At 51.3% G+C, this 26,220-nt stretch overlaps 1 protein-coding gene across 4 annotated transcripts in view; it reads right to left on the minus strand.

The window, feature by feature from the left end:
* Window positions 1-5,857: 5,857 nt before the first annotated feature.
* The window catches only part of RHCG (Rh family C glycoprotein), a 28,192-nt gene continuing 7,829 nt past the window's right edge, over window positions 5,858-26,220 (minus strand). The window contains exons 2-11 of one of the 4 annotated variants that reach the window (XM_010349780.3): window positions 22,776-22,962; window positions 18,576-18,726; window positions 14,488-14,635; window positions 13,700-13,866; window positions 11,564-11,701; window positions 11,241-11,377; window positions 10,804-10,928; window positions 10,478-10,551; window positions 7,134-7,287; window positions 5,858-6,294 (exon numbers count right to left, since the gene is read on the minus strand). In XM_010349780.3, coding sequence (XP_010348082.1) covers window positions 7,159-7,287; window positions 10,478-10,551; window positions 10,804-10,928; window positions 11,241-11,377; window positions 11,564-11,701; window positions 13,700-13,866; window positions 14,488-14,635; window positions 18,576-18,726; window positions 22,776-22,962 — 1,256 coding nt within the window. In that variant the 3' untranslated portion in view covers window positions 5,858-6,294; window positions 7,134-7,158. The other 3 variants (XM_039480056.2, XM_074400005.1, XM_010349790.3) reach the window with 3 other exon arrangements.

Genomic DNA, 26,220 nt, shown 5'->3' on the forward strand with positions numbered 1-26,220 from the left:
GCAATTCTCCCTGAAACACTCCCATCTTTTTTTTTTTTTTTTTTTTGAGACGGAGTTTTGCTCTTGTTACCCAGGCTGGAGTGCAATGGCGCAATCTCGGCTCACCGCAACCTCCGCCTCCTGGGTTCAGGCAATTCTCCTCTCTCAGCCTCCTAAGTAGCTGAGATTACAGGTACGCGCCACCATGCCCAGCTAGTTTTTTGTATTTTTAGTAGAGATGGGGTTTCACCATATTGACCAGGATGGTCTCGATCTCTCGACCTCGTGATCCACCCCCCTCGGCCTCCCAAAGTGCTGGGATTACAGGCTTGAGCCACCACGCCCGGCCGAAACACCCCCATCTTACTCATTCTAAAGCTTTTGGGGGGACTACCGGCTAGTTCAGGATCTCAGAATAGTTAACGAGGCTGTAATCTTTGTCCACCCATTGATGGTGGATCCATATACCCTCCTGGCTCAGGGCCAGGGGATGCAGCATGGTTCTCAGTTCTATACCTAAAAGATGCTTTCTTCTTCATTCCTCTGGCCCCAGAGTCCCAGTACATTTTTGCCTTTGAGAAAATCCTAATACCAGAGAATAACAGCAATACACTTGGCCACCGCTCCCCCAGGGCTTTCAGAATGGCCCCCACTTATTTGCCTGAGCCTTAGAGAGGGATCTGAGGGTCTGCAATGGGAGGATGGGAGCACACGGCAGTATGCGGATGATCTCATGTGTAGCCCAATCCAAGAGGCTTCTGACCAAAACACTATTAAAACCTTACATTTCTTGGCTGACAGGGGATACAAAGTGTCCGAAAGAAGGCTCAGATCACCCGCTAACAGCTCCACTATTTCGAGTATGTCTTGACACCTGGAACCTGACAAATACTCTCAGAATGAGTGCAAGCCATCTGTGGTTTGCCCTCCACCCGCACCCCACCAAGCAGCAGCTTCCTTCTTTTTGGGGAATGGCCAGGTTTTGTGGAATATGGGTACCAAATTTAGGGGCTCATAGCAAAGCCCCTATTAAACAATAAAGAGGCCTGAAAATGAGGGAATGAATGGACCCGGAAATGACAGAACTCTTTGCCAAGCTAAAATAGGCCCTTACCCAGGCGCCAGCTCTTGGCACCCCAGACCTAACTAAGCCCTTCCCTTGTATGTAGCAGAGAATAAGGGCATAGCTGTGGGAGTGCTACCTAGCCCAGAAATTCGGATTAGAACACAAACCAAATACCTACTTTTCAAAGAAGTTAGAGAGAGTGGCCTCAGGATGGCCAGGTTGCCTGAGGGGAACAGAAGCTACCACTATGTTAGTGGAGGAAGCCGCTAAAATCACCCTGGGCCAACTACTGTAAGTTCTAACCCCTCCATCAGGTAAAGTCAGTCTTAGAGATAAAGAGGCACGTTTGGATGATGGGGGAAAGGTTAACCAAATGCCAGGCCATGCTCCTAGACAATCCGGATGTAACCCTTAAAACCTGTAACCCTTCTAATCCAGCTTCACTGATATCCAATAACTGATCATTCCTGTGAGCAAATCATTGCACACACATATGTTAGATCATTTAAAAGATCAGCCTCTCCCAGATTCTGAGGACTGGCTCGCAGATGGCAGTTCTATGTGACATGGAGAGCACTGAGCTGGGTATGCAATAGTCAATGCCATTCTTAAAGCCCAGCCACTGCCTCTGGCACATCAGCACAAAAGGCTGAAATCATTGCTCCTACCTGAGCATTAATGCTGAGACAAAAGAACAAGCTTAACATCTATACAGATTCTAAATACCCATTTCTTGTGGTTCACGCTCATGCTCCAATCTAGAAAGAAAGGGGATCACTAGCTGGCAAACACTCCCCCATAAACCATGGGCCCCAAATTCTTCAGCTATTGGAAGCAATACACCTGCCAAAGGCTGCAGCTATAATCCACTGTAGGGGGCCTCAAAGGTACTAACCCCTATAGCGCAAGGGAACAGAAGCGCTGATAGAGAAGCCAAAGCTGCAGGCCTCAGGGTGTAGGTGTAATCCTGACAGATCCTAGCACTGCTTCCTTTCTGTGATTTCCCAGTAGAACCTGAGAATACACTACAGGAAGAACACTTAGTAAAGGAGCAAGGGAGGCAAAAACAAGGATCCCGGTGGTATGTGGCATCAAAAATACATCTCCCTCAAACAGCCCAGTGGAGAATTATAAAAACCCTGCATGACTCCTTCCTTATGGGGAAAGGTGCCACCCTGGCCACGCTTAACAGGCTCGTCACTGGGCCTGACTCAGCTTCGGTGCTTAAGCAGGTCTGTCAAGCCTGCTCACTGTGTGCACTTGACAGCCCAGGAAACAAAATGGCTACTCTAATAGAACCAGTCCAAAGGAGGGGAACTTACCAATGGACGACCGGCACTTAGACATCAACCATATGCCAGCTGGCAGAGGATACAAGTTTTTGTTAGTGCTAATAGATACCTTTACTGGTTGGGTCGCAGCTTACCCTACCAGAACAGAGAAGGCTAGTGAGGTTATAAAGCTTCTCTTCAAAGAAATAATCCCCCTGTTTGGGTTACCTCAGAGTCTTCAAAGTGATAATGACACATCGTTTATCTCCCAAATAACTCAAGGGGTGGCCAAGGCTCTTGGAATCCAATACTATTTACATTCAGCGTGGAGGCCTCAATCCTCCAGGAAAGCAGAAAGGGCCAACCAAACTCTAAAGTGAGCATTAACTAAACTATGTCGGGAAATATCAAAAACTTGGGTCAGCACCCATAGCCCTCTTAAGGATCCTTAATACCCCTAGAGCAAAAATTAATATAACCTATAAGGCCATTCTTAACTAATGATCTGATTACTGATCCAGAAACAGCTGGTTTAGTAAAATACCTAGTTAACCTAGGACAATTTCAGGTTTTACAAAAGTTTAGAGCTCAAAGGCTCCCCATACTAGGAACTAATCAGCAACCCGAGATTAGGCTGAGGGATAAGGTAGTTGTTAAAACACGGAAGGAGGGGTCACCTGCTCAACAATCGCAACCCCAATGGAGGGTAACGTTTTCAGTGGTACTGGCTACGGCTTGTATGGTCAAGGTACTAGGATTAGATAGTTGGGTACATCTTTCAAGGATCAAGTCTGTGATACTCAAAGCCCTGGACCAGGAGCCTGAAGTGCCTGTTTAGAAGGCAGCCAAAACACAAGTAAATGCCTACCAACTTTCCTTGGTGTTTCTGTTGTGTAGTTACTGTAGGCTGGATAATGGCAGACATGTTTTTATTTATTTATTTTTTCAGTTTAATTGCTTTCTGTCAAATGATTGGAATCACTTCCTTTGCAGTGATTTAGCAGAATGTTGTGATTCATTCCCATAGCAAACGTTCCTGACAGCAGAGGTATCCACCCGCCCAAGTTCCCACTGAATCTTTTAACCAAATTCATTTCCTCTCACCTAGAGAGCATCGAGTTTCAGATGATCATGTGACAAGCTTTCCAGCCAGCTCCAAATAAAGACAGCACCTCGGCTATCAAGAAACTACTCTGACTGTCTCCACTGGATAGATCAGAGCGGGAGTTCTGAGATCCCCAACAGGTAAGACTGCGCCTCAAGTCAGTGTGAAGCATTTACAGAAGAAAGACCGTGAGTCTCCCTGTCTCCCATAAAGATTTCTGGGGATCATGTCTCTTGGGGAAAATGAGGCAGGAGAATAGGGTGGAGGCAGGAAACCTAAGGCTGATGCATGCTGACTGGTTATCAGAGGCAACTCCCTTTTCAACCCCGCCTTTTTCTGCATGGCAGTCGCTGCCTGACCGTTAGAAATTAAAGTACCTCTGATTGATCCCCTCCCACAACCAATCAGACTGGTCATGAGCCTACTCCGCCCCTTCTGCAACCAATCAGATTGTAGGAGGCCTAATCGTCCCCTCCTGCAACCAATCAGAGTGTTTGTGGCCACTACGTTGTTTGCAAAGAGCAAACCAATGGGAAACACCTGGAGGGTATTTAAACCCCAGAAAATTCTGTGGTCCAGGCTTAGCTGTCTGTTGGAGCCTGCTCCTACCCCGTGGAGTGTACTTTTGCTCTGGCTGCCTTGCTTTATGCATTTCATCCAGTTCTTTGTTCAAAACGCCAAGAACCTGGACAGCTACCCTGAACCGGTAACAGATGTGCTGAGCATAGGCTCCCAGTGCCACCTCCCCCTTGCCATGAGGGAGCTGGAAACCTTCACTGGGCCCCTGCCCTCCCTAGGTAGCCCCCAGGACCCAGGTCACCTGATCAGGAGGAGGGGTGAGCCTCACAGCCCTAAAAGCCTGGCCCTGAGGTGGGCCCAATACTGCTGGCCTGGCTGAGGCCAGGATTGGGGTGGGGGGCAGTGGGAGGTGGGCTTCAGGAACCCCACCAACAGTCCCCCACCTTCCTCCCACACCACCCCACATCCACTCATACTGTGGGCCCCTCCCAGTCCCTTAGTGGATGTGTGGGGCTGGGCCAGGCGGCTTCGCTGGGGGAGGGAGGCTGGGGTTCGGATCAGCTGAAATCAAAACCACAGCTCCCCTCCCTGCCACGCCGCACCCCTGCCGAGCGCCGCGCACCTCCTCCTTTGTCACAATGTTTTTCAATCCGGTGAAGCAAACTGTCCAATTAGAGCCGGGGCCTCCGGCTTCCATCTTTGCCGATGTTTAATTAACATGCTCCTCTTGGCAGCTGCTGACAAGTTCCAGAAACAGGTTGTAAAGGGTTTTTGTCTTTACCCAGCATGGAAAATGAGGGGTGTTACATCGAGGGAACATGAATAGATTGCATTTCAGCTCCTTCCTTCCCCTCCCCCCCACCCCGTACACTGGAGAGAGGCATGCAACCGTGTGTGTGTGTGTGTGTGTGTCTGTGTGTGTGTGTGTGTGTGAATTGCAAGGGGGTGGGGAGGGCGGAGTTGAGGCTGAGAGACCTCCTCCCTCTTCCCTCACCTCTTCTTCCCAGGAGTCTTTGCTCCACGAAAGATCCGGATTCCATGCCTTATTCTCCAGCTGGCACACTTTTGCGTCACCTCTCTTCTAGCCGGTAGCAGACCTACCCATGGGTTTGTGTCCATGCTGTTCCTTTGCCATCCTTCTAGTAAACTCCTATTCACCCTCCAGAACCCTGCTCAGGTGACCCTGCTTTGGGAAGCCAACTGGGCACAGACTGTCCAGCCATACCTGTCAGAGTTCAGAGTGGACTCTGTGCATCAGGTCTGTCCCCCAGCTAGACTGTGAGCCCCTGAAGGCAGGAAGTATGTATTACTCTGCCCAGGGTGCTGATGGGCCTGGGAGATCCACCCTCTTCAAGTCTTCCCTCACTGTCCAGGGAGAAGAAGGCTGGCTTGGCAGAGAGGAAGAATGGAAGGGATGGGGAGGAGGAGTTGGGCCTAAGGGAGCCCCAGAGTCCCTCTGTCTCCCATAAAGATTTCTGGGATCATGTCTTTCTGGAGAGGGGTGCGCAGAGGAATGAGGCAGGAGAACAGTGTCTGGAGGCAGGAAACCTAAGGCTGATTCACACCGACTGGATATCAGAGGCAACTCCCTTTTCAACCCCACCTTTTTCTGCATGGCAGTTACTGCCCAGAGCAGGACCACATGGAGGGCCCCACAGGGATGCCAGCTTTCTTAAGGGCTGTTTCTGGAGTAGGTAATGGAGGGGCCCTGAAGCAAGATCCCAGCCCAGAGCTGAGCCCTGCTGTGTGCCCCAGGTTGAAGGAGGCTCCAGCACCCGGGTTTTGCCTCTTCAGTCTGGGATGGTTTTTCTTGCAGTGTAGGTGGTATCTTTGGATGCAGGTAAGGGCTGGGGCAGAAGCAGGTCTCTGGGGTCCTTTTCTCTCTCAAACTGTCCCCACTGGAGCATTCACACCCACTTTACAAAGGACATCAAGAATGTTTATTCCTGGAGGCTACCACCTACATGACACAGAGCAGTCTGGGGGACCCAGGGAGCACAGGAGATGCTGGCTGTGGTACAGGTGAGGGTAGAAGAGCCTCACAGGTGGTGACTGCACTAAGTTGTTTCCTGGAAGAGCTCAGGTTCACCCCCAGGCCCCAGCCCCACTCTGAGCCCATGTTTCTCAAACGTGGTCAAGACCCAGGACAGAAGCAGAACTTTTACAGCCAGAACCTGGCTTGGACACCCACTTTGTAGCTTCTCCTCCATTCTCAGGCAGACTCCCTGGGATGAAGGGGAGGGGTGGGATGGAGGCTCGTGGGGCCAGGCCAGTGGTGGGGGTGCTGCTTTCTTGCTGTTTTTCTCCAGGTAGGTCAGCACCAGCTCCGCTGGAGCCCTGGGGCAGTCTGCACACTACAGGGAGACAGCCAAGATCAGTGGGTCACTGCTGGGCCCTGCTGCAGCCTCTTGGGAACGATTTTCTTTTCTGGATGGGGTGGAGATTCAAGGCAATGGGGCAGAGCCCCCCCCATCCTCTTTTCTGGCACCCTAACGTCTTCTCTTGCCGCTTTGCTCAGCCTCTTGCCCCAGACCCAGTTATTTCCAAGCTCCGGCCTCCAAGGAAGTAAAATAACAATAACAGTAACAATGACCAGCAAGGACCCCAGCTTCTCCACTTGCTGGTTGTGTGATCTTGAGGAACCTGAACTTCCCTGAGCCTCAGTTTCCTCATCTATTAGAAAGAGGGCAGTCTTCCTACTTGCCGTGCAGAGATCTTGGGAAGGTGAGATGTGGAAGCCATGAGTATGGGCTTGGTGCCTTCCACAGAGGAGGCAAAGTGTGAGTTGATGGAAGGAAGGAGGGGAGGGTGAGTCTCATCTGAGCTGTGCAGCTGAATACAGCCAGACCTTTTATAGATGAGGAAATCGAGGCTCAGCCTCTACGGTGAGCAGATCTTCAAAGTCACAGCCAGCAGGCACAGTCACACAGCCAAGTGTGCCCCAGGTCTCCTTCCCTGTGCCTCCCAGGCCCTCATGCCTTTGGATGTTCTGCATCTGTCCTGGATGTGTGTTGTCTGACTCAGAAGTTCCCCTGCCAACCCAGTGTGCTCACTACACCCAGGCAGGAGGGGCGGGAGCCCTCATTTCTCGATGTTTGCTTTTTGCCTTTTTACCGGGAGCATCTGATTCTGAGAGCTGGACCCCCACTGGGAGAACCTCCCTGTCATCCCCGCAGACCAAGCCCATGCTCACCTGCTCCTCAGGGGGCCCTGGGCCCCTAGGGTACCAAGGGTACCGAGGAAGCCATGGGTAGTGGGGATGTCATGGATACCGAGGGCACTGAGGATGCTGAGGGCTTGAAGGTGGGGTCCTCAGGGATGTAGACAGTGCTGTTCCCTTCAGGAATCTGCAGAGAGAGGATGCGACTCCTAGGGCCCTGTCCCAGGCCAGGCAGGGTGTCCCTGGCAACTAGAATATCCTGGAACTGCAAATGGTGTGTGGCGAGCGCCACCTTGTGATTGCTGTGCAGATCACATGCCACAGAGAGCAAGGTGGTCCTTCGACACCGGCGTCCTGCCCCTACCCCATACTAGGCACTGTCCTGGGTCCTGGGGCGTGGCACAGATGAGATGGGGTCCTTGCCCCACGAGAGCAATGGTGAGGCATTCCCGTGAAATACCCAGAGACAGTAAGAGTTGTAATTGCACACGAGAGGCTTATAACCCAGCCTGGGGATGCTGAGAAGTTGTACTGAATCCACTTTTAAAAGATGAGTAGGAGTAAGGGCCAGATGTCAGGTAAGAGGCAGTATGGCAAGCTCTTTCAACTAAAGGCAGGTCCGAAACGGGGATTGGGAAGGTGCAAGGAAGGCCAGAAGTGGGTAGAGAGGTGGAGTGTGGGTGGGGCAGGTCAGCCCTGCCTTGCCTCCTGGGGAACGTTGGTCCATTCCCCATCCTCTGAGAAGCCACCTCACTTCCAAGGTAAACCCCCCAGGGGCTCAGGGATGGCCTGATGCTGTTCCTTCCATTGGCACGGAATTCATTATTCCCAACCAGGTACAGCCAGCCCACCATACCCATGGGTTTTGTATCAGTGGGTTACACCTACCACAGGTTGAAAATATTCAGAAAAAGCAACAAAAAATGACAATACAACAAGAAAAAATACAAATAAGACGACATTTACATTGTGTTAGATAATCTAGAGATTACATAAAACATATGGGAGAAGATATGTAGGCTTATATGCAAATACTATGCCAATTTCTATCAGGGGCTTGAGCATACCAGTGAGGGATCCTGCAACCAATCCCGAGAGGTTACTGGGGAACAGCTGTCCTGCTCAAGGTGTACAGAGCTGAGAGGTGTGAACTTGGAATAAATTATAAAGATCAAAACAGAACCAAGAGGGAACTTCTATTTGGGGGAACTGATAACATTTCTGACGTATTTCATTAGTGTAAAATCTGTGTGGTTTCTAATTGTGGTGTCTAAAATAGTTTAAGTTCTAACTATTAGATATAGACTAGAAATAATTATGCTGTGAGAAAAAGTTTATTGGGAATGTAATAACACAGAACAATCCTTATGATAGCTAAGGAGAAAGAGAATCTCAACTGTGTAAGAAAAATCTGTGCAAAGAAAAGGAAGGAAATATACTAGAAAATATTAATATTGCTTGATATAGGGTGATGAGATTTCTGTTTTTCTCTATTTCTGGATTTTCTTTAATGAACATCTAGTCATTTTTAATTTACAAAATTTTTAGGAATTTAAGAGACATTCATTATGTGCATGAAATTAGTTTATGGTAGATATTAAATTTACCCTGAAAACCTCTGGTATTGGTCCCTTGTCCTAGGAGCTATAGACACAGGCAGGTCCTCACACATGTCATGAGGGGACAGTGCAGGAGGCATGAGGGGAGTCCTGCCATCCTCCCTCATCCAGTGGCAGGTAGGCACGTCCAATCATGATTCATGGGGAGAGGCTGGCCTGAAGTCACAGAGAGCCCAGACTGCCGAATGTTCTTAAGGAAACTGAGTTCATTCTGCCACTTTCAAATCTACAACGTTTCTCAAGCTGCTGGAAGTGATGGAGTGTTGCACAGCTCTGTTTTTCTTTTTCTTTTTCTTTTTTTTTTTTTTTTTGAGACAGAGTCTGGCTCTGTTGCCCAGGCTAAAGTGCAGTGGCCAGATATTGGCCCACTACAACCTCCACTCCCTGGGGTTCAAGCATTTCTCCTGCCTCAGCCTCCTGGGTAGCTGTGATTACAGGCATGAGACACTGAGCCTGGCTAATTTTTGTATTTTTAGTAGAGATGGGGTTTCACTGTGTTGGCCAGGCTGGTCTCGAACTCCTGATCTCAAGGGATTTGCCTGCTTTGGCCTTTCAAAGTGCTGGGATTATAGGCATGAGCCTCCACACGCAGTCCAGAATTCAGTTTCTGTATCAGAATCACCTGGGAGCTTGTCACTTGCAGGCCCTACTGAATCGGAACCTCTGGGGTGGTGTCTGGGAAGGTTTCCAGGTGGTTCTTATGGAGATGGAAGCTGAGCACTGCACTGTGATTGCCAGCCCAGGCTGGCTGTCTTCTCTCTCTCTCTCTCTTTTTTTTTTTTTTTTTTTTTTTTTTTTTGAGACAGAGTCTAACTCTGTTAAAGGCTGGAGTGCAGTGGCGTGATCTCGACTCTGCAACCTTGACCTTCCCAGTTCAAGAGATTCTCCTGCCTCAGCCTCCTGAGTAGCTGGGATTATAGGCACACGCCACCACACCTGACTGATTGTTGTATTTTTAGTAGAGATGGGGTTTCACCCTGTTAGTCAGACTGGTCTCGAACTTCTGACCTCATGATCCACCCACCTCGGCCTCCCAAAGTGTTGGGATTACAAGCATGAGCCACTATGCCCAGACTCTTCTTTCTTTCTTTCTTTCTTATAGGGTCTTGCTCTTCTGCCCAGGCCAGAGTGCAGTGGCACCATCATAGCTCACTTTAGCCTCCACCTCCTGGACTCAAATGATTCTCCTGCCTCAGCCTCCAGAGTAACTGGGACTACAGACGCATGCCACTACATCTGGCTAATTTTTCTACTTTTTTTGTAGAGAGTGGGTCTCCCTATGTTGCTGAGGCTAGTCTCAAACCCTTTGGCTCCAGCCGTCCTCCTGCTTCAGCCTCCCAGTGTGGGGATTAGTCGTGAGTTACTGCACCCAGTGAAAATCGGCTCTTCTAACCAGTTTTCAGTGCTGATAGTGCTGGCCACCATACCATGGGACCACTGCGCTAGAATAAAGCTGAGTCTTTAGGGACAAGAGTAAGCTCCAGCTGCAGCCCTGAGCTTGCTTCTGTCACCCCTCGACCCCAGGGTTGCAGAAAGAGAGGTACACACCACCCACTCCAAGCCCTGGGGTCTAGAGGGAAGAGGAGGGAAGAGTCTTCAACTCCTTGAGATATAGCCTTCCCCGATGAGGTGGGGTGATGTAGGGTCTGATCCCCACCCTGGTATCTGGCTCCCCAGGCCCCAGCCCAGCTGATGCAGGTGGAGGTGGGAAGGGAACGCCTCTGGCCTCCTTCAGGGGGACAAGTCCATAGAGCTCACCTCCCAGTAGACCGCATCCTCAAAGCAGTTCTCATCTGAAGGTTGTCCCCAGAATGGTAATCGCAAAATAAGTCCTACAGAAAGTTGGAGATCACAGGATGTCAGGAAATGCTTTCTCTCTGCCCACCCCGGCCATTTCTCTCAGCTGGGAGAATCCTCCTGGGGCCCTTGGGCTGAGGTCCAAATCTCCCCAGTCCCGTAGCCAGAAGTGCAGAGCTCAGGAATTCCTGGGGGCTCCCGGCTGACCTGTACTGCCTACCATTTGGTTCCCCACCCGGGGAGCCCCACAGCAGCCTCCATTCTCTGGCCCAGCCACTCCTGCTCACCCACAATGATGCCGCCCATCAGGGCCATGCCCAGGGTCACCAAGAGACCATAAATCTGGAACTTTCCCTGTGTTCTTGGGGTCCAGTTCGCCTTCGAACCTTGAAAGTCAAAGGAATGGACAAGCCTGGGGTGGAGACAGGGGACAGGTCAGGGCCCCATGGGGAAGCCAAGTAACCGCTTGCTCCACCCCAAAAATCTGAGCGGGTACCACAGGCCTCAGCCTTCCGATTCACAGCATGGGAACACCGGACATATTGGTTGGTCTCTAAGACTTCTGGGAAGTCACAGAGGCTGGGGAGAGCGGCCCATTAAACAGTTGGTCCAGAGCAGCGAAGGAAAGGGAGAGAGACACAGTAGGGTCCCAGAGGAACAGCAGGAGGAAGGGATGGAGAAGGAAAGGGGATGCTCCACCCGGCCACGCCTCCGCCACACTTACCCTTCTTCTCCGTAGACTTCCGGGGTGGCAGAGGCCGCCGTCACGGCACCCACGATGCCGCCTATGATGCCAGGAATGCCGTGCAGGTTGTTAATGCCACACGTGTCCTGGATCTGCAGCCGGGACTCCAGGAATGGCTGGAGAGGAGAAGCAGGTGCTGCTCAGGCCGGGGGCTGCAGCAAGGGTGTGGGGCAGACCCTCAAATACTCAGAGACTCAGGGTTCTCTAGCCCTCAGCCCCCTCCCGAGGAACCCTCGGCTCGCTGCCAGGAACACAAAGACCTCAGCGTTCTCCAGCCCCCAGCCCCTTGCTTGGGCACTTACGGTCAGGTATACGAAACCTAGGGTGGAGAAGATGCCACAGAGGAAGCCGACAATGAGGGCGCCGTAAGGCATAAGCATCATCTCAGCAGCGGTACCCACGGCCACTCCTCCCGCGAGTGTGGCATTCTGGATGTGCACCTGGACAGGGCAGGCAGAACGGGCAGGAACTCGGTGCTTTCCTGGAGCACCGGGCCTGGAGGGGCTCACTCACTGGCTGCGGGGGAGGGGTGCAGCCTGGGCCTGGAAGCCAGGGATGGCTCGGAGTTGACCACAGCAAGCCAGGAGCATGCAGAGAACTCCAGCGCCCGCCTGGGCTTGCTGCTGCTGCCCCGTGTCCGTCCCTCTGCACACGCCACCCATCCCCCTTAGCAAGTCTGGGCATTTTCCACATGCTGGTGCACCTGCCAGTGAGCCCCGACACCAGCTTCACCATTGTTTTATGTGCGCCATGTATACCTTTGTGCCAGACTAGCGTTTCTGAATGTTCGTGCCAAGCCTGCAAGTCCACGTCAAGTGCCTATGGGTAAGACATTTGCACGCGCTGGCTGCTGCTGTCTGAGTGCTAACCTGTCCCGGGTACCATGCTGCTGGCTGTGGAGCTTAGCTCTTTCCATTGCTACAAGTCTGCAAGGTGCGGACAGTTACCTTGCAACATTTGCAGATGAGGAAACAGAGGTGAGGGGGGTTAAGTGGCTTGTCCAAGAACACAGAGCTAGCAAGAGGCAGAACGGTGTCTTGTTCCAGGCCTTGTGGCCCCAGAGTCCCCATCCTTGACCCTATTCCATGTCCCTCCCTGCAGGTGGGTGTGGATACACACAGGTGTGCCAGTCAGTGTGTCTGACTCTTCCCCAGGTACCCGAGTCCACACCTCTCTGCATGGTGACAGTGTTGCCAAATAATGGATACTCCTGACAGTGTCTTGGCACACATATGCCATGTCAAGATGCTTGTGTCAGATTATAACCTACGTGGGGCACCGTGGCTCATGCCTGTAATCCCAACTTCCGAGGCGGGTGGATCACCTGAGGTCAGGAGTTGGAGACTAGCCTGACCAAGATAGTGAAACCCTAGCTCTACTAAAAATACAAAAATTAGTTGGATGTGGTGGCCTGTGCCTGTAGTCCGAGCTAGTCAGGAAACTGGGACAGGAGAATTGCTTAAACCCAAGAGACGGAGGTTGCAGTGAACTGAGATCATGCCACTGTACTCCAGCCTGGGTGACAGAGCAAGACTCCATCTAAAAAAAAAAAAAAAAAAAAAAAAAAAAAAGAAAGAAACGTTAGAAGATAAAGAGTGTCCTTATTTTTCATGGAAAAATCTGCCAAATTCTATGGAATTTGGCCCCTCCTACGAATGACAAAAATAGCTGCCATGTGATATGAGGGACATTCTGCAACATGACACTCCCCAAAACTTGCCCAGTTCAGTGGACAAAGCATTACAGGGGCTGCCTCTCTGAGTGCATGGGATGGGGCAGGTGTGGTGACTGTAGGAAGCCTGGCTGGGCACAGTGGCTCAAGCCTGTGATCCAGGTACCTTAGGAGGCTGAGGCGGGAGGATCACTCGAGGCCAGACATTTGAGACCAGCCTGGGCAACCATAGTGGATCTTGTCTCTACAAAATATTTTTAAAAATTGATCAGGTGTGGTGGTGCATGCCTGTACCTAGCTATTCAGGAGTTGAGGTAGGAGAATCGCTTGAGTCTAGGATTTGGGGCTACAGTGAGCTATAATTGTGTCACTGCACTCCAGCCTGGGTGACAGAGTGAGACCCCATCTCTAAAAAATAAAACAGCAGGCTGAAGGCCGGTGTCTGGAGGTTCAGAGCCTGGCAGAGGGGACGCACCCCCAGCAACTCTGCTGGGCAGGCCAGATGCACTGTTCAGCCCAGAATAAAATCAGCACCTGGGTTATGAGCAAGATGATGAGGAGTAAGAGCCATTGAAACAGCCAGACCTCCAAGACTCTCACTCTGGGTGCTGCTGAAAACTGCCCATGTGCTCAAAATGAATCATTTCTCTCCCAGCCTCATCTGCAAGATGGGTGTGATAATCCCCTCGGAGCTGTGGGCAGGCCATGGTGATGGCACCTTCCAGGCCCAGGCACTCAGCCACACCCCCAATGCCCTCATGCTCACCATGTCCAGCTTGCCCTTCTTGTGCAGGGCACTGGATGTTGCCACTGAGGTAAGCACGCAGGCTGCCAAGGAGCAGTAGGTATTGATGGCAGCTCGGTGCTGGCTGTCGCCGTGGTAGGATATGGCTGAGTTGAAGCTGGGCCAGTACATCCACAGGAAGAGGGTGCCTGGTCAGACCAGACAGGGCCGACAGGCCCGGGGGGGAGAGGCATTAGGTAGGCCCACGGCTCAGGCAGGCGTCCTGTCTTTTAGCTCTGGAGATGACCCCCACACCCAGCTATCTGCACCAGGAAGTCCACCCTGACCCCTGTCCCCACCCTGTTCCCACAGCACCAAGAGGGAGAATCTTTTCTCCGCCGAAGGGAGATCCTCCGGGTGGCACTGCTGTCTCTTTCACTACACTGTCAGGAGCTCCTGGAGGGCAGGGCTGGGTTTTGAGAGACCAGAACAGGTGTGGTCAGTGTGTTCTCTGGAATGAATGGACACAGGAAGTGGAAATGCACATCCTGCCCTAGCCCAGGGATGGAGTGAGCAGTTCCTGGTTACCGCTGTGTCTGCATTGGGACATTGTAGGGGAAATACAAGATGAGTGACCAACTTCTTTCAGCTCCTTGGGGAAGAGGGACAGTCATGTGGGATTCTAGAAGTATCTACAGGCAACCTCTGTCTGCCCTTCCCCCAAAGAGAACTGGCAGCCACCCACCACCATACCATGTGGGGATCAGGTCTGATCATGGCCGCCACCTTCACCCATCATGGTGGCCCTCAGTCATCATGGCAGTTCTCACCAATCATGGCAAAGAGGTCCGACTGGTACACAGAACTCTCTCTCTCCTTGCTCTGCTCTAGGTTGCGTCGGTAGAGGATCCGGGTCACTGTGAGCCCAAAGTAGGCGCCGAATGTGTGGATGGTCATGGAGCCCCCTGCATCCTTCACCTGGGGTTCAAGGGGCCTGTCAGACCCTGGCACCCTCTCTCCCTCCCTCCTCATAGCAGTCCCCATTCTGCCACACACACACGCCCAGAGCTCGGACTCCTCGGTGCAGGAAGGAGCCTGGGGCCTTCACGGCCCAATCAACTGGTAATGTGGGGGAGAAGGTAGGGATCCCTACCAGCAAAATTCCAGGATGTCCTCATCCAGCAGATGTTGCTGTTCCCAGATGGGGAAACCCAGGCCTGGAGAGGGATTTGCTCCCACAGCTGGAGGAGGAGGGGCAGAGGCAGAACCCAGGGAAAGCCTCTGCCTGTTTGCTCACTCACTGGTTTCTGCCTCTGTGCCTCTCATTTGACTTCTTCAGGCCTCAGCCTCTCTGTTGATGCCACAGGGCTGATCCCAGTGACATAGCAGGGCTGTTGTCAGCATTTTTGCAGGAGACTTGCCCCTGGGGAGGGCCTGGTGCTCAACAGGTGCCTGACTAATGTTGGTCCTCCTCACACTCACCTCCCCTTCTCTTTAACAGCCTCCTCCTCCCCATTCACAACCAATCTCAGATGAATAGAATCATAGACTCACTCCTTCACTTTAGATGCGGGAAACCCAGCCCAAGACGTAAGTGTGTCATCCAAGGTTGTTGACAGGGCTGAAATTCTCGACTCCCAGCCTAGCAGATGCCTCTACTAGCTGTGTGACCTTAGGTGAACCACTTAATCTCTCTGAGCCTCAGCTTTCTCATCTATAAAATGGGGGTAAGCCAGGCACAGTGGTGGCTCATGTCTGTAATCCCAGCACTTTGGGAGTCTGAAGCACGTGAATCACCTGAGGTCAGGAGTTCGAGATCAGCCTGATCAACATGGTCTCTACTAAAAATACAAAAATTAGCTAAGCATGGTGGCATGTGCCTGTAATCCCAGGTACTCGGGAAGCTGAGGCATGAGAATTGCTTGAACCCCGGAGGCAGAGGTTGCAGTAAGCTGAGATTGCAACACTGCACTCCAGCCTGGGCGACAGAGCAAAACTCCGTCTCAAAAATAATAATAATGAAATAAAATGGGGGTAATAATTGTGCCAATATCAGAGCTAAGGATTAAGAGTTAACCCATGGAAAATGTGCACATTGGGGCCCAGCAAAGGGCCAGCACACCTTACACGTGAACCATTACTGTGTTTCAACTTGAGAGGCTAAAAGACTGTCATGTGTTAAAATAATTCTGTAGTAGACTGGGGAGGGGTTTTGAGGGCATAGGAGCTTTCTCTGCCTTTTTTTTTTTTTTTTTTTTTTTTTTTTTTTTTTTTTTTTGGATGAAGTTTCCCTCTTGTAGCCCAGGCTGGAGTGCAATGGTGTGATCTTGGCTCATAGCAACCTCTGCCTCCTGGGTTCAAGTGATTCTCCTGCCTCAGCCTCCTGAGTACCTGGGATTACACGTGCCCGCCACCATGCCCAGCTAATTTTGTATTTTCAGTAGAGATGAGGTTTCTCCCTGTTGATCAGTCTGGTCTCAAACTCCCAACCTCAGGTGATCCGCCCACATCGGCCTCCCAAAGTGCTGGGATTACAGGCCTGAGCCAGCACACCTGGCCCTTTCCTGCCTCTTAACTCATCCCCAAGATATCACCTTACCAGCCTGTCTCCCATCTCAGTGACTGGCCCCACAGCCTACCCCCGAACAAGCCTCTGTCCTCCCTCTCCCTCATCCCACGCAGTCTCCAAGGCCTTTATTCTCCTCCTGGTGGCTCCTGGCTCCTCCACTTGTTCCCACTGTGCTAACCCAGTCTTAGTCCCATGATCTGTCACCACAGCGACCAGAACAACCTCTTAGCTGGGACTTCTGCCTCCCAAATGTTCTTGTCACCCTAGGGAAAGCGGTGTTTCCTTTACATGTGTCTGACCACATCACTCCCTGCTGACCTCCCCACTGCCCTCATGATACAGGCAAGGCTCCTTAACACTGTTTCTTGAGGGCTGGGTGACCTGTGCTCCCCCTCACCCGTCACCCACGACCTCCCTCTCAGCACAGCCCCTTTCCAGCCACAGCCACTGTGGAGCCCTCGCTGTGCATCTGTCTCCAGCCCTGTGTACTCGAGGTTCTTTCTACTTCGAATGCCCTCACTTGCCCCTTTGCCTGCTGAGCTCCTACGTGACTTCTGGCTTTGACTTCTCCTCCTCCAGGAAGCCTCCCTGACCTGCCAGGCTGCTTTGAACTCTCCTCTGGGCCACTGAGCCCTTGCCCTTCGACGTGCTTCTTATCACAGCACAGGCTCACTGCCGATGTACTTCCTGGTTCCCTCACCTGACCGTGAGCTTCTAGGGGTCTAAGTGCCAGTCCCACTCACCTCTACCTCCTAGAGCCTGGAGCATTCCCTGACATGCAGTCAGACTCCTATGTAGACACTGGGCTAGGTGCTGGGGGGTCCAGGTGGTTAAGACTTTCTTCCCTTCGCAGATGAAATAAATGCAGCAGAGAAAATACACCAAGGTAGTGTGAAAGCAATGGGAGAGGTGAGGTAGATGGGGACACTGTCTAGAGAAAGCCTGCAGAGCTTCTCTTAGGACAGGATACGCAAGGCCGAGCACGGCAGCTCACGCCTGTAATCCCAGCACTTTGGGAGGCTGAGGCAGGCAGATCACTTGCAGTCAGGAGTTCAAGACCAGCCTGGCCAACATGGTGACACCTGTCTCTACTAAAAACACAAAAATTAGCCAGCCATGGTGGCTTGCACCTGTAATCCCAGCTACTGTGGAGGCTGAGGCATGAGAACTACTTGAACCCGAGAGGCAGAGGTTGCAGTGAGTTGAGACGGCGCCCTTGCACTCCAGGCTGGACAACAGAGTGAGACTCCATCTCAACAACAACAACAAAAAATGAGAGGATGTGCACACTGAGATGCAGTAATGCAAAGGACTGAGAGAGGACCCTCGTAGACAAAGGGAACAGCCAGGGAACAGGCCCGGAGGTGGGGCTGAGCTCTGTGCGTGAAGAGCAGAGAGCAGGCTATGGCGAAGCACAGGAAGATGGGGAGACAGCAGACAGCAAGTGGACAGGAAAGTTGGTACCAGAACAGGAAGGGCCTTATGACAAGTTGGTGTTTTCTCCTAAATGAAACGTTAAAACCGCTGATAGATGTTCACTGGGTGAATGGTCTTCTATGCATTATTTACAGGCCGCTCTGGCTGCTGGAGGTGACTTGCCCTAGGGACAAGGAAGGCAAGAATCCAGCCAGGGAGATGAGTTAGGAGGAAGAGATATGGTACCTTGGACTAATGTGGTAGCTGAAAAAAATGATGAATGACTGAATTTAGGGTGACGTAAATCAACACCTTCCAAGTAGGGGGAGTTCCAGACAGAGTCCAAATGTAGAGGGGGAGGCAGCTAAGAAAAGCATGCCGTTTCTGTGTGAGAACCTGCTGTCCAAAGGCACCAAGGAGGCTTCTGAGACACAGTCAAAGGTCTCAGGTGCCCCTGATCTGAGCCGCCAAAGTGACCTTCCCCAGGGAGCAGCACTCCTGTCATGGTCCACGTGAATGGCAGCTCTGGGTTGGGTAGCACACACCACGGCCACCTTGACCATTCACCGGGGATCCGGCCCTATAGATCTGCCCCCTCGATACACTGGATCCCTTTTCTTGGCAGAGCAATCTGCAAATGTGGTACGTGTGCAAGAGAATGTGCAGGGATAGCCTACTCCTTCCACCTGATGTGCGGGGAAGAGAGGAGGGGAAAAAACCACATTCAAAGAAGCCCTGCTGTGCCCAGGTGCTGAGTTGATCTGCCAGGTGGACTATGGTACCTGCCTGGTAGATATCATGACTCCCACTTTAGAGATGAGAAAACTGAGTGACTCACCAGGCTGGCACGTCTCCCCAGCCATCTCTTCCTCCATGCCCCGCTGTCCCCCAAAGCATCCCCTCCACCCCATCCCCATTCTGAGCCCCTCTCACCTGCAGCAGGTTAAGCAGAATGAACTCATTCACAGCAAAGAGAGTCACTTGGAAGAAAGTCATGATGAGCAGCTGAATGGGGCTGACTTTACCCAGAACTGCACCGAAGGCCACGCAGACAGAGGCCACACAGAAGTCAGCATTGATGAGGCTGTGGGGAGACAGACCAGTGGGGAAGCTGGGGCAACAGCGACAGGAGGCGCTGGAAGCCCTGGACTTTGGTCATATATGGATTTGGGCTTGCGGCTTAACCTTTCTGAGCCTCAGTTTCATTGTCTACACTAATGGGCACCTAACATTTAGGGCTACTCCGAGAATTAAACCACACATGAGACAGGCCCAGTCCAGCAGCACTCTAGATTCCCCACCCCATGCAACCTCACCTCAGGCCCCCACTGCTTGCAGGCAGCTCAGGCTCAGGCACCAGTGTGGTCTGGCTGTTACTGTTGAACATGTCCCCTATTTGGGGTCCTGCCCTGCCCCGTAGCTTCTATCTGCTCTTCTAGAACCTCCTCTCACTGCCTCCTCTTTCAGGAAGCCTTCCTGATTCCTCCAACCTGATGCCATTTCTGCCTCCAGATCCTTCTCTCTCACTCTGCACAAACTTCTTTGTTGATGACCAAGGCCTTGCTTGAGTTTGAGCTATTGGGACCTTCCCTTTACTTTCTCCATGAGAGAGGATCTATGTCCAGGGAAGAGACAGAAGGCCCTTCCTACAGGAAGGAGGGAGCTGGGGTGGTACTGGATGGAAGGAGGGGGCAGGAAGTCCAGCAGGGAGAATGGAGGCAAAGGGGCAGGTACATGGGTCCTGCTCAAGCCTGAGCCCTGAATACCTGCCAGCTTGGCAGAAGGCTGATGAAGAGGTGACAGCTGGGTGGACATTGTGTAGACCCTGGTTCCATCCATGTGCCCGCTTTGCCCAAGCTGGTCCTCCTTGTTCCCTGCCAGCAGCAAAGCTGTCCTCTGGATTCCAGGGCAAGACCCTCAGTGTGGCCTCAGGCCAGGAGAGTTGTTAGTGGGATGGGTGTAGTGATAAAAGGGGCTAATTCCTCAAGGCTGTCACATTTAGAGTGCACTCCCTTACCCTTCCATGCTCAGGGCTGTGTGTATGAGAGAGAGAATGGGGTGAGGAGTGAGAACAAAGCTAATTGTAGGACCAGTTAGGGGAATGGGGGTGGGGTCCTTCCCAAGACAGAGAGTGTTTACTGGACTGTCCACGCCACTGCTGCCTCATTCACTGCTGCGTCCCCAGGGCCTGATACAGGGCCCGGCTAAATGAGCAGTGGCAGTTCCTAAGTGCTAGGCTCCAGGATCTCTACTAAGAACTGTGTATGCCCTCCTGTGCCATCCCTGAGCCATACAGGACAGGCACCATCATGAGCCACATCATTTAGATGGGACATGGAGACTCAAAGAGGCTGAGTTATTTTTCCCAAGATCCCATCACTGTACTCAGAAGACTCATCTTGATAGAAGCGACCATTAGAAAGGAGAGAGATTGGCCAGGCGTGGTGGGTCACACCTGTAATCCCAGGGTGGGCAGATCACTTGAGGTCAGGAGTTCAAGACCACCCTGGCCTGCATGGTGAAACCCCATCTCTAATAAAAATACAAAACTTAGCCAGGTGTGGTGGTGAGCACCTGTAAATCCTAGCTACTCGGAAGGCTGAGGCACGAGAATGGCTTGAACCTGGGAGATGGAGGTTGCAGTGAGCTGAGATCACGTCACTGAACTCCAGCCTGGGTGACAGAGTGAGACTCAGCCTCAAAAAAAAAAAAAAAAGAGAGAGAGAGAACAGAAAAGCCCACCCCTTGGTCTAGCAGCAGCACCCGGGAGATGGAGATCCAGATGCCACATCTCAGGAGGGCCGAGTAGAGATGGGGTTTCACCATGCTGGCCAGGATGGTCTCGAACTCTTGACCTCAAGGCTTGGGCAGAGCCTGCAGAGGGGCACTTTCTACAGTGACAGGTGGGACTTGGATGAGTCTTCAGCAGGGACAGGACAGAAACCAGGGGAGGGGCCACATCTCTGGATCCGCCAGGTCAGGTCTGAGGACATGTTTATCCCAGCCCTGGGCACCAGAAATTTTTTAGCACAAGTCAGGTGCTGAAAAATTAGTCCCTTGAGAGCCAATTCATCCAAATTCAGTTATTCTTTCTTTTTCTTTTCCTTTTTTTTTTTTTTCCTTTTGAGACAGAGCCTACCTCTGTCGCCCAGGCTGGAGTGCAGTGGTGCAATCTCAGCTCACTGCAACCTCTGCCTCCTGGGTTCAAGTGATTCTCCTGCCTCAGCCTCCCACAAACTCAGTTTTTCAAGTGACCAACTTGCTAAATAACTGGGTCCCCAAAAACCCATTAACTCAGGGTTTGTAATAATTCCTTTGAATTTTTTTGAGATTAAAAAATATTCATTTAGCCAATGATATATATTCCAGGTATGTTTATACTTGGGATCTATGGCTTCAAGCATGATAACTTCTTAGGCATTTTGAACTTCAGGGTGAGACACATGTCAAGAGTCTTCGACACAAAAACACTATTTTATTAGTTCCAACACCTATCCAGTTGACCATCTTTCCTGTGTCTCTTAATTCATGGATTAATTAGCTGGCTTGAATGAAGTAATTTTTTGTAAATATTTGACACGTGTCCTAGATTTCAGACATCTGGCTTCCAACACCTGGTTGGTACCCTAAAGGTAACATCAGGGACTTGCCCTTTAAATGCGGTTTTATACCAGTTTGCCTCTAAGCCCTTTCTGTGAACTTAGTTTATAAGCAAGCTAATGAATGTTCATTTTCACACGCCAATGATTACTTTCTCAAATTAAATTTTTTTTTTCTTGAAGGATGGGAGAATGGAGGAAAACAGATTTTTTTTTCTTTAGCCAAACTTGTCATATGTTGACAAAAAGTCTGTCTGAACTGGACTTAAAGGAGAACCTCCAAGAGACTAAAACTTGGCTAAAGCGAGAAAAATCTCCCAAAGGCTCTTGATTAGGACCTGAGCAACACAAATTGCTGTAGGTTTCATAAGCTGCCATGGGATGGACACTTTGATCAATGAGTCATTCAGTGAGCTGACCACTTTGTCCATCGATTTTTTGGCGAGTTGGCTTTGGGTGGATTTATTTTATAACCTGTTCATGGTGGTGTAGGTTGGGGAGGTATATTGAGGCTTGGAGGAGTCACTGCAGAACAGAGGGAGGGGCTGAGTCACCTGATGAGAAGGGGTTGGTGGTGCTCATCAGAGCAAGTCATCACAGGAGTCAGGAGAAGGACAGAGCTGAGAAGTGACTGTGGGGTGCTCCACCCTTGAAGGCTGAGGCAGGGGAGGGGAGCTTCAGCACTACCACTCCACACCTTCTCCTGCCTCACAGCTGTTTCCAACACCTGTTCCCTGGGGAGTGGGTGTGGTGAGGCAAGGCAGGGAGAGAGGTACCTTCATTCAGCTGGAGTCCCCATTCAGTTTCCTCCACAAGGAGCCTCTGAGGCTGGCAGAGACATCCCAGCTCTCCCACCAGGCCTGGGAGATTTTGATGTGCCAGGCCCGGCCGGCCCTGCCCCCGGAGGAAAGTCTAGCCTCAAGTCCCTGCAGCTTTTGTTATTGGAAAAGGGAGACCTTCCTATGGCACCTGGATGATGTCCACCCTGGAGAATCGCTGGTCAGAAAGCGAGGGGTGTGTGTGTGTGTGTGTGTGTGTGTGTGTGTGTGTGTCTCACAGGCCCAGTGTGGCCTGCGAGTATGTGTGAGTGTGTGAGTTCAGTGTGTGTGTGTTTCACAGGCCCAGTGTGGCCTGAGTGTGTATGTATGTGAGTGTGAGTGTGTGTGTGAGTGGATGTGTGTTAGTGTATCAGAATGTCTTAGTGTTGTGTGTGTGCAAGTGTGTCTGTGTATGTGTGTGTGTGTGCAAGTGGATGTGTGTGTTAGTGTGTCAGAATGTGTTAGAGACTTGTGTGTGTGAGTCTGTGAGTGCGTGTGTGTGTGTGTGTGTGTGTGTGTGTGTGTATGTGTGTCTCGTAGGCCCAGTATGCCCTGAAGGATGACTTGCCTTCTAGCCCCAAGCCCTGGCCCCGCCACTGGGCACCCGCCTCCATGGGCCCACCTGCCCAGCCCCATCCCAGCCAGACCCCCTGCCTCAGGCCCATCCGCCCAGCCCCGTCGTGCCCAGTCCCCCACCCCAGGCCGCCCGCGCTCACTTTTCCACGCCCACGAGGATGTGGTTGTCTTGGAAGGAGTGGAACCAGCCCTGCATGAGCAGCGCCCACTGGATGCCGAAGGCTGCCAGCAGGAAGTTGAAGCCCACGGCGCTGAAGCCGTAGCGCTGCAGGAAGGTCATGAGGAAGCCGAAGCCCACGAATACCATCACGTGCACATCCTGGAAGCCTGCGGGTAAGGGGCGGCCAGGGCTCGGTGGTCTCGAAAAATTATCTCGCCCTGGTTTTGGGCCAGGAGGGCGGGGGCAGCACCTCAGTCTTCCCCACCACCGGCCAGTCCACCTGCTTCACCAGCCTAGCCCTGTCCCCACATCCCCACATCCCAACCCTGGGCTGGGCACGTCCCGCTGGGGGCAGAACCTCGGTCCCTTCATCAGGGCCTCTCTGGAAGGGGAGGGGTTGGGGGACCTGACGTGGGCCCCCACCTTGGCCTATCGAACCACTGGGCTGCAGCACCAAGAGATTCCCAAGCACCCTCCTTGAGAGATGGCAGCTCCTTGGTTCTACCTTCCTCCCTGGGTGGCTCTGCTGGCCCAGGCTGGAGGTGGCAGCTGGGCATCGGAATATGGGGCCAGATGTGGGTGATACGCAGGGTCTAAGGTCTATAGCCCAGACCATCTGAGGCTATGAGGCCCTGCCCTCGCCACCACAGCACTGTTCCTTTGCTACAGAGAATCGGTGCTCATCTGGGCAAAGAGTCGCCTGGACAGGCCAAGCACATCAGTTCCAGCTCATCACATTCTCACATCCCACCACCAACTCCAGCAGATACACATTCCACATCACTCACCACCAACTCCAGCAGATACACATCCCACATCACTCACCACCAACTCCAGCAGATACACATCCCACATCACTCACCACCAACTCCAGCAGATACACATCCCACATCACTCACCACCAACTCCAGCAGATACACATCCCACATCACTCACCACCAACTCCAGCAGATACACATCCCACATCACTCACCACCAACTCCAGCAGATACACATCCTCACATCCCACCACCAACTCCAACAGATACACATCCTCACATCCCACCACGAACTCGAGCAGATACACATCCCACATCACTCACCACCAGCTCCAACAGATACACATCCTCACATCCCACCACCAACTCCAGAAGATACATATCCCACATCCCACCACCAACTCCAGCAGATATCCAGCCCCTAACCACCGAGATTTGGATTTGGACCCCGTTACTACATCTCCATGGTGGTGACTCTGGGAAAGTTATGTATTTTAACTTGGGGCTTGGCAGCTGCTTCTGGAGTGCTTACATCACAGATGTTGGGGGCATTCAACGCAGATGTGTATGTAAAGAAGCATCTAGCACAGTGTCTACCCCATATGAGGTGACCCAAATGGGCAGACGTCATTGTTTATTTTCACTCAGGCATGGCCTAATTCTGAGTTCCGACGGTCTTCTCCAACCCACGTGGACTTGGCAAGCCACTTCCCCTCTCAGAGCCTCCGTTTTCTCAATGACAAACTAAAGGGCTGTACTAGGATCGTCTTCACTCCCCTCTCAGCACTTAGGTCACATAGTTCTAAACTCCAAGAAAATAACAGAAGACAAAGAGCCCTGAGAAGAAAAGAGCATTGCAGAAGCATAGCACACTAAGACCTGCAATGTCACAGGACACAGGGGCCAGATGGAAGGGCTCCCACTGGCCAAATCTGGGACAGTTTGAGCACCAGAGTAATTATGTGTTAGAATGAATTAAAACTATTAAAGGAACTCATGAGTTCATACCAATAATAAGTTGGTAAACAAATAAATGAGGTAGCAGACAGGGCGCTTGCTTCCAGTGGAATGCTTAGACTACATTGTTAAATGTGGAGAGAGTGCTAGAGTTGGAAAATCATCATCTTCAGGTAAAGATTCAATCAGTGGATGCTAAATGCAGGGGGTAGTTTTGATTATGCACAGGACATCTGCATAGTCTTAAAGAGTTTCCTTACAAACTGCTTATTAGTTGCAGGGGAAGAAAATAACAGTAATTATACTGGGTAACATACTGACTGGGGGATCAAAATTAATGTCTCTCATGCCTCCACATGTGATACCCTGAAAAGGACATATCCCCTGTGTGGGATTCTAGCTGAGACTGCAGAGCCCAAAGTAATCATGAGAAAACATCAGACAAACACAAGATGAGGAACACGCTATTAAAAATGGGTGAGGCTGTATTCTTGAAAAGTATTAGTCATGAAAGACCTTTGAAATGTTCCGATTAAAAGACACACAAAAGATATTAAAGTCAATACTGTCCGGGCATGGTGGCTCATGCCTGTAATCCCAGCACTTTGGTAGGCTGAGGTGGGGGATCACCCGAGGTCGGGAGTTCGAGACCTGCCTGACCAACGTGGAGAAACTCTGTCTCTACTAAAAATACAAAATTAGTCGGGTATGGTGGCGCATGTCTGTAATCCCAGCTACTTGGGATGCTGAGACAGAAAAATTGCTTAAACCCAATAGGCAGAGGTTGCAGTGAGCCGTGATTGTGTCATTGCACTCCAGTCTGGGCAACAGAGCAAAAATCCATCTCAAAAAAAAAAAAAAAACCAAAAATAGCAATACCTTACTCTAGACTAGATCCTGTATTTTGTGGGGGTGGGAGAGTGGGGGGCATGCTATAAAGGTCATTATTGGGTCCATTGATAAAATCAGATTTAAACAGTAGAGTAAGATATTGTATTAATGGAAATTTATGCAGCTGATTACTGTGGTTATGGAAGAGAATATCCCTATTCTTAGGAAATATAGTGGGGTAGTTAAGGGTAGAGGGTCATGAGGTATGTGACTGACCCTCAAATGGTTCAGAAAAACAAGGCATGCATGTGTGTGCATGTGTGTGTGCATGTGTGTGTGCATGTGTGTGTGCATGTGTGTGCGTGTACATACGTGTAAAGAAAGAGTGAGCAAATAGTTCAGTCTGAGTTAGAGTATATAGTATTCTTTTGTTGTTGTTGAGACATAGTCTCACTCTGTCGCCCTGGCTGGAGTGCAGTGGCATGATCTCAGCTAACCAAAACTTCTGCCTCCTGGGGTTCAAACGATCCTCTCACCTCAGCCTCTGTAGGCACTGGGATTGCAGGCATGTGCCACCACACCCAGCTACTGTTTTGAATGTTTAGTAGAGATGGGGTTTTGCTCTGTGGGCTATGCCAGTCTCAAACTCCTGGCCTCAAGCGATCCACCCATCTTGGGCTCCCAGAGCGCTGGGAATACAAGCATGAGCCACCGCGCCCAGCCAGAGTGTAGTGTTGTTTGTGCTATTTCTGTTTGAGCAACTTTTTGTAAGTTTAGAATTACTATTATTTTTTTTTTTGAGATGGAGTTTCGCTCTTGTTACCCAGGCTGTAGTGCAATGGCATGATCTCGACTCACCGCAACCTCCGCCTCCTGGGT

The sequence above is a fragment of the Saimiri boliviensis genome, chromosome 5, assembly GCF_048565385.1.
Source record: "Saimiri boliviensis isolate mSaiBol1 chromosome 5, mSaiBol1.pri, whole genome shotgun sequence".
Lineage (NCBI taxonomy): Eukaryota > Metazoa > Chordata > Mammalia > Primates > Cebidae > Saimiri > Saimiri boliviensis.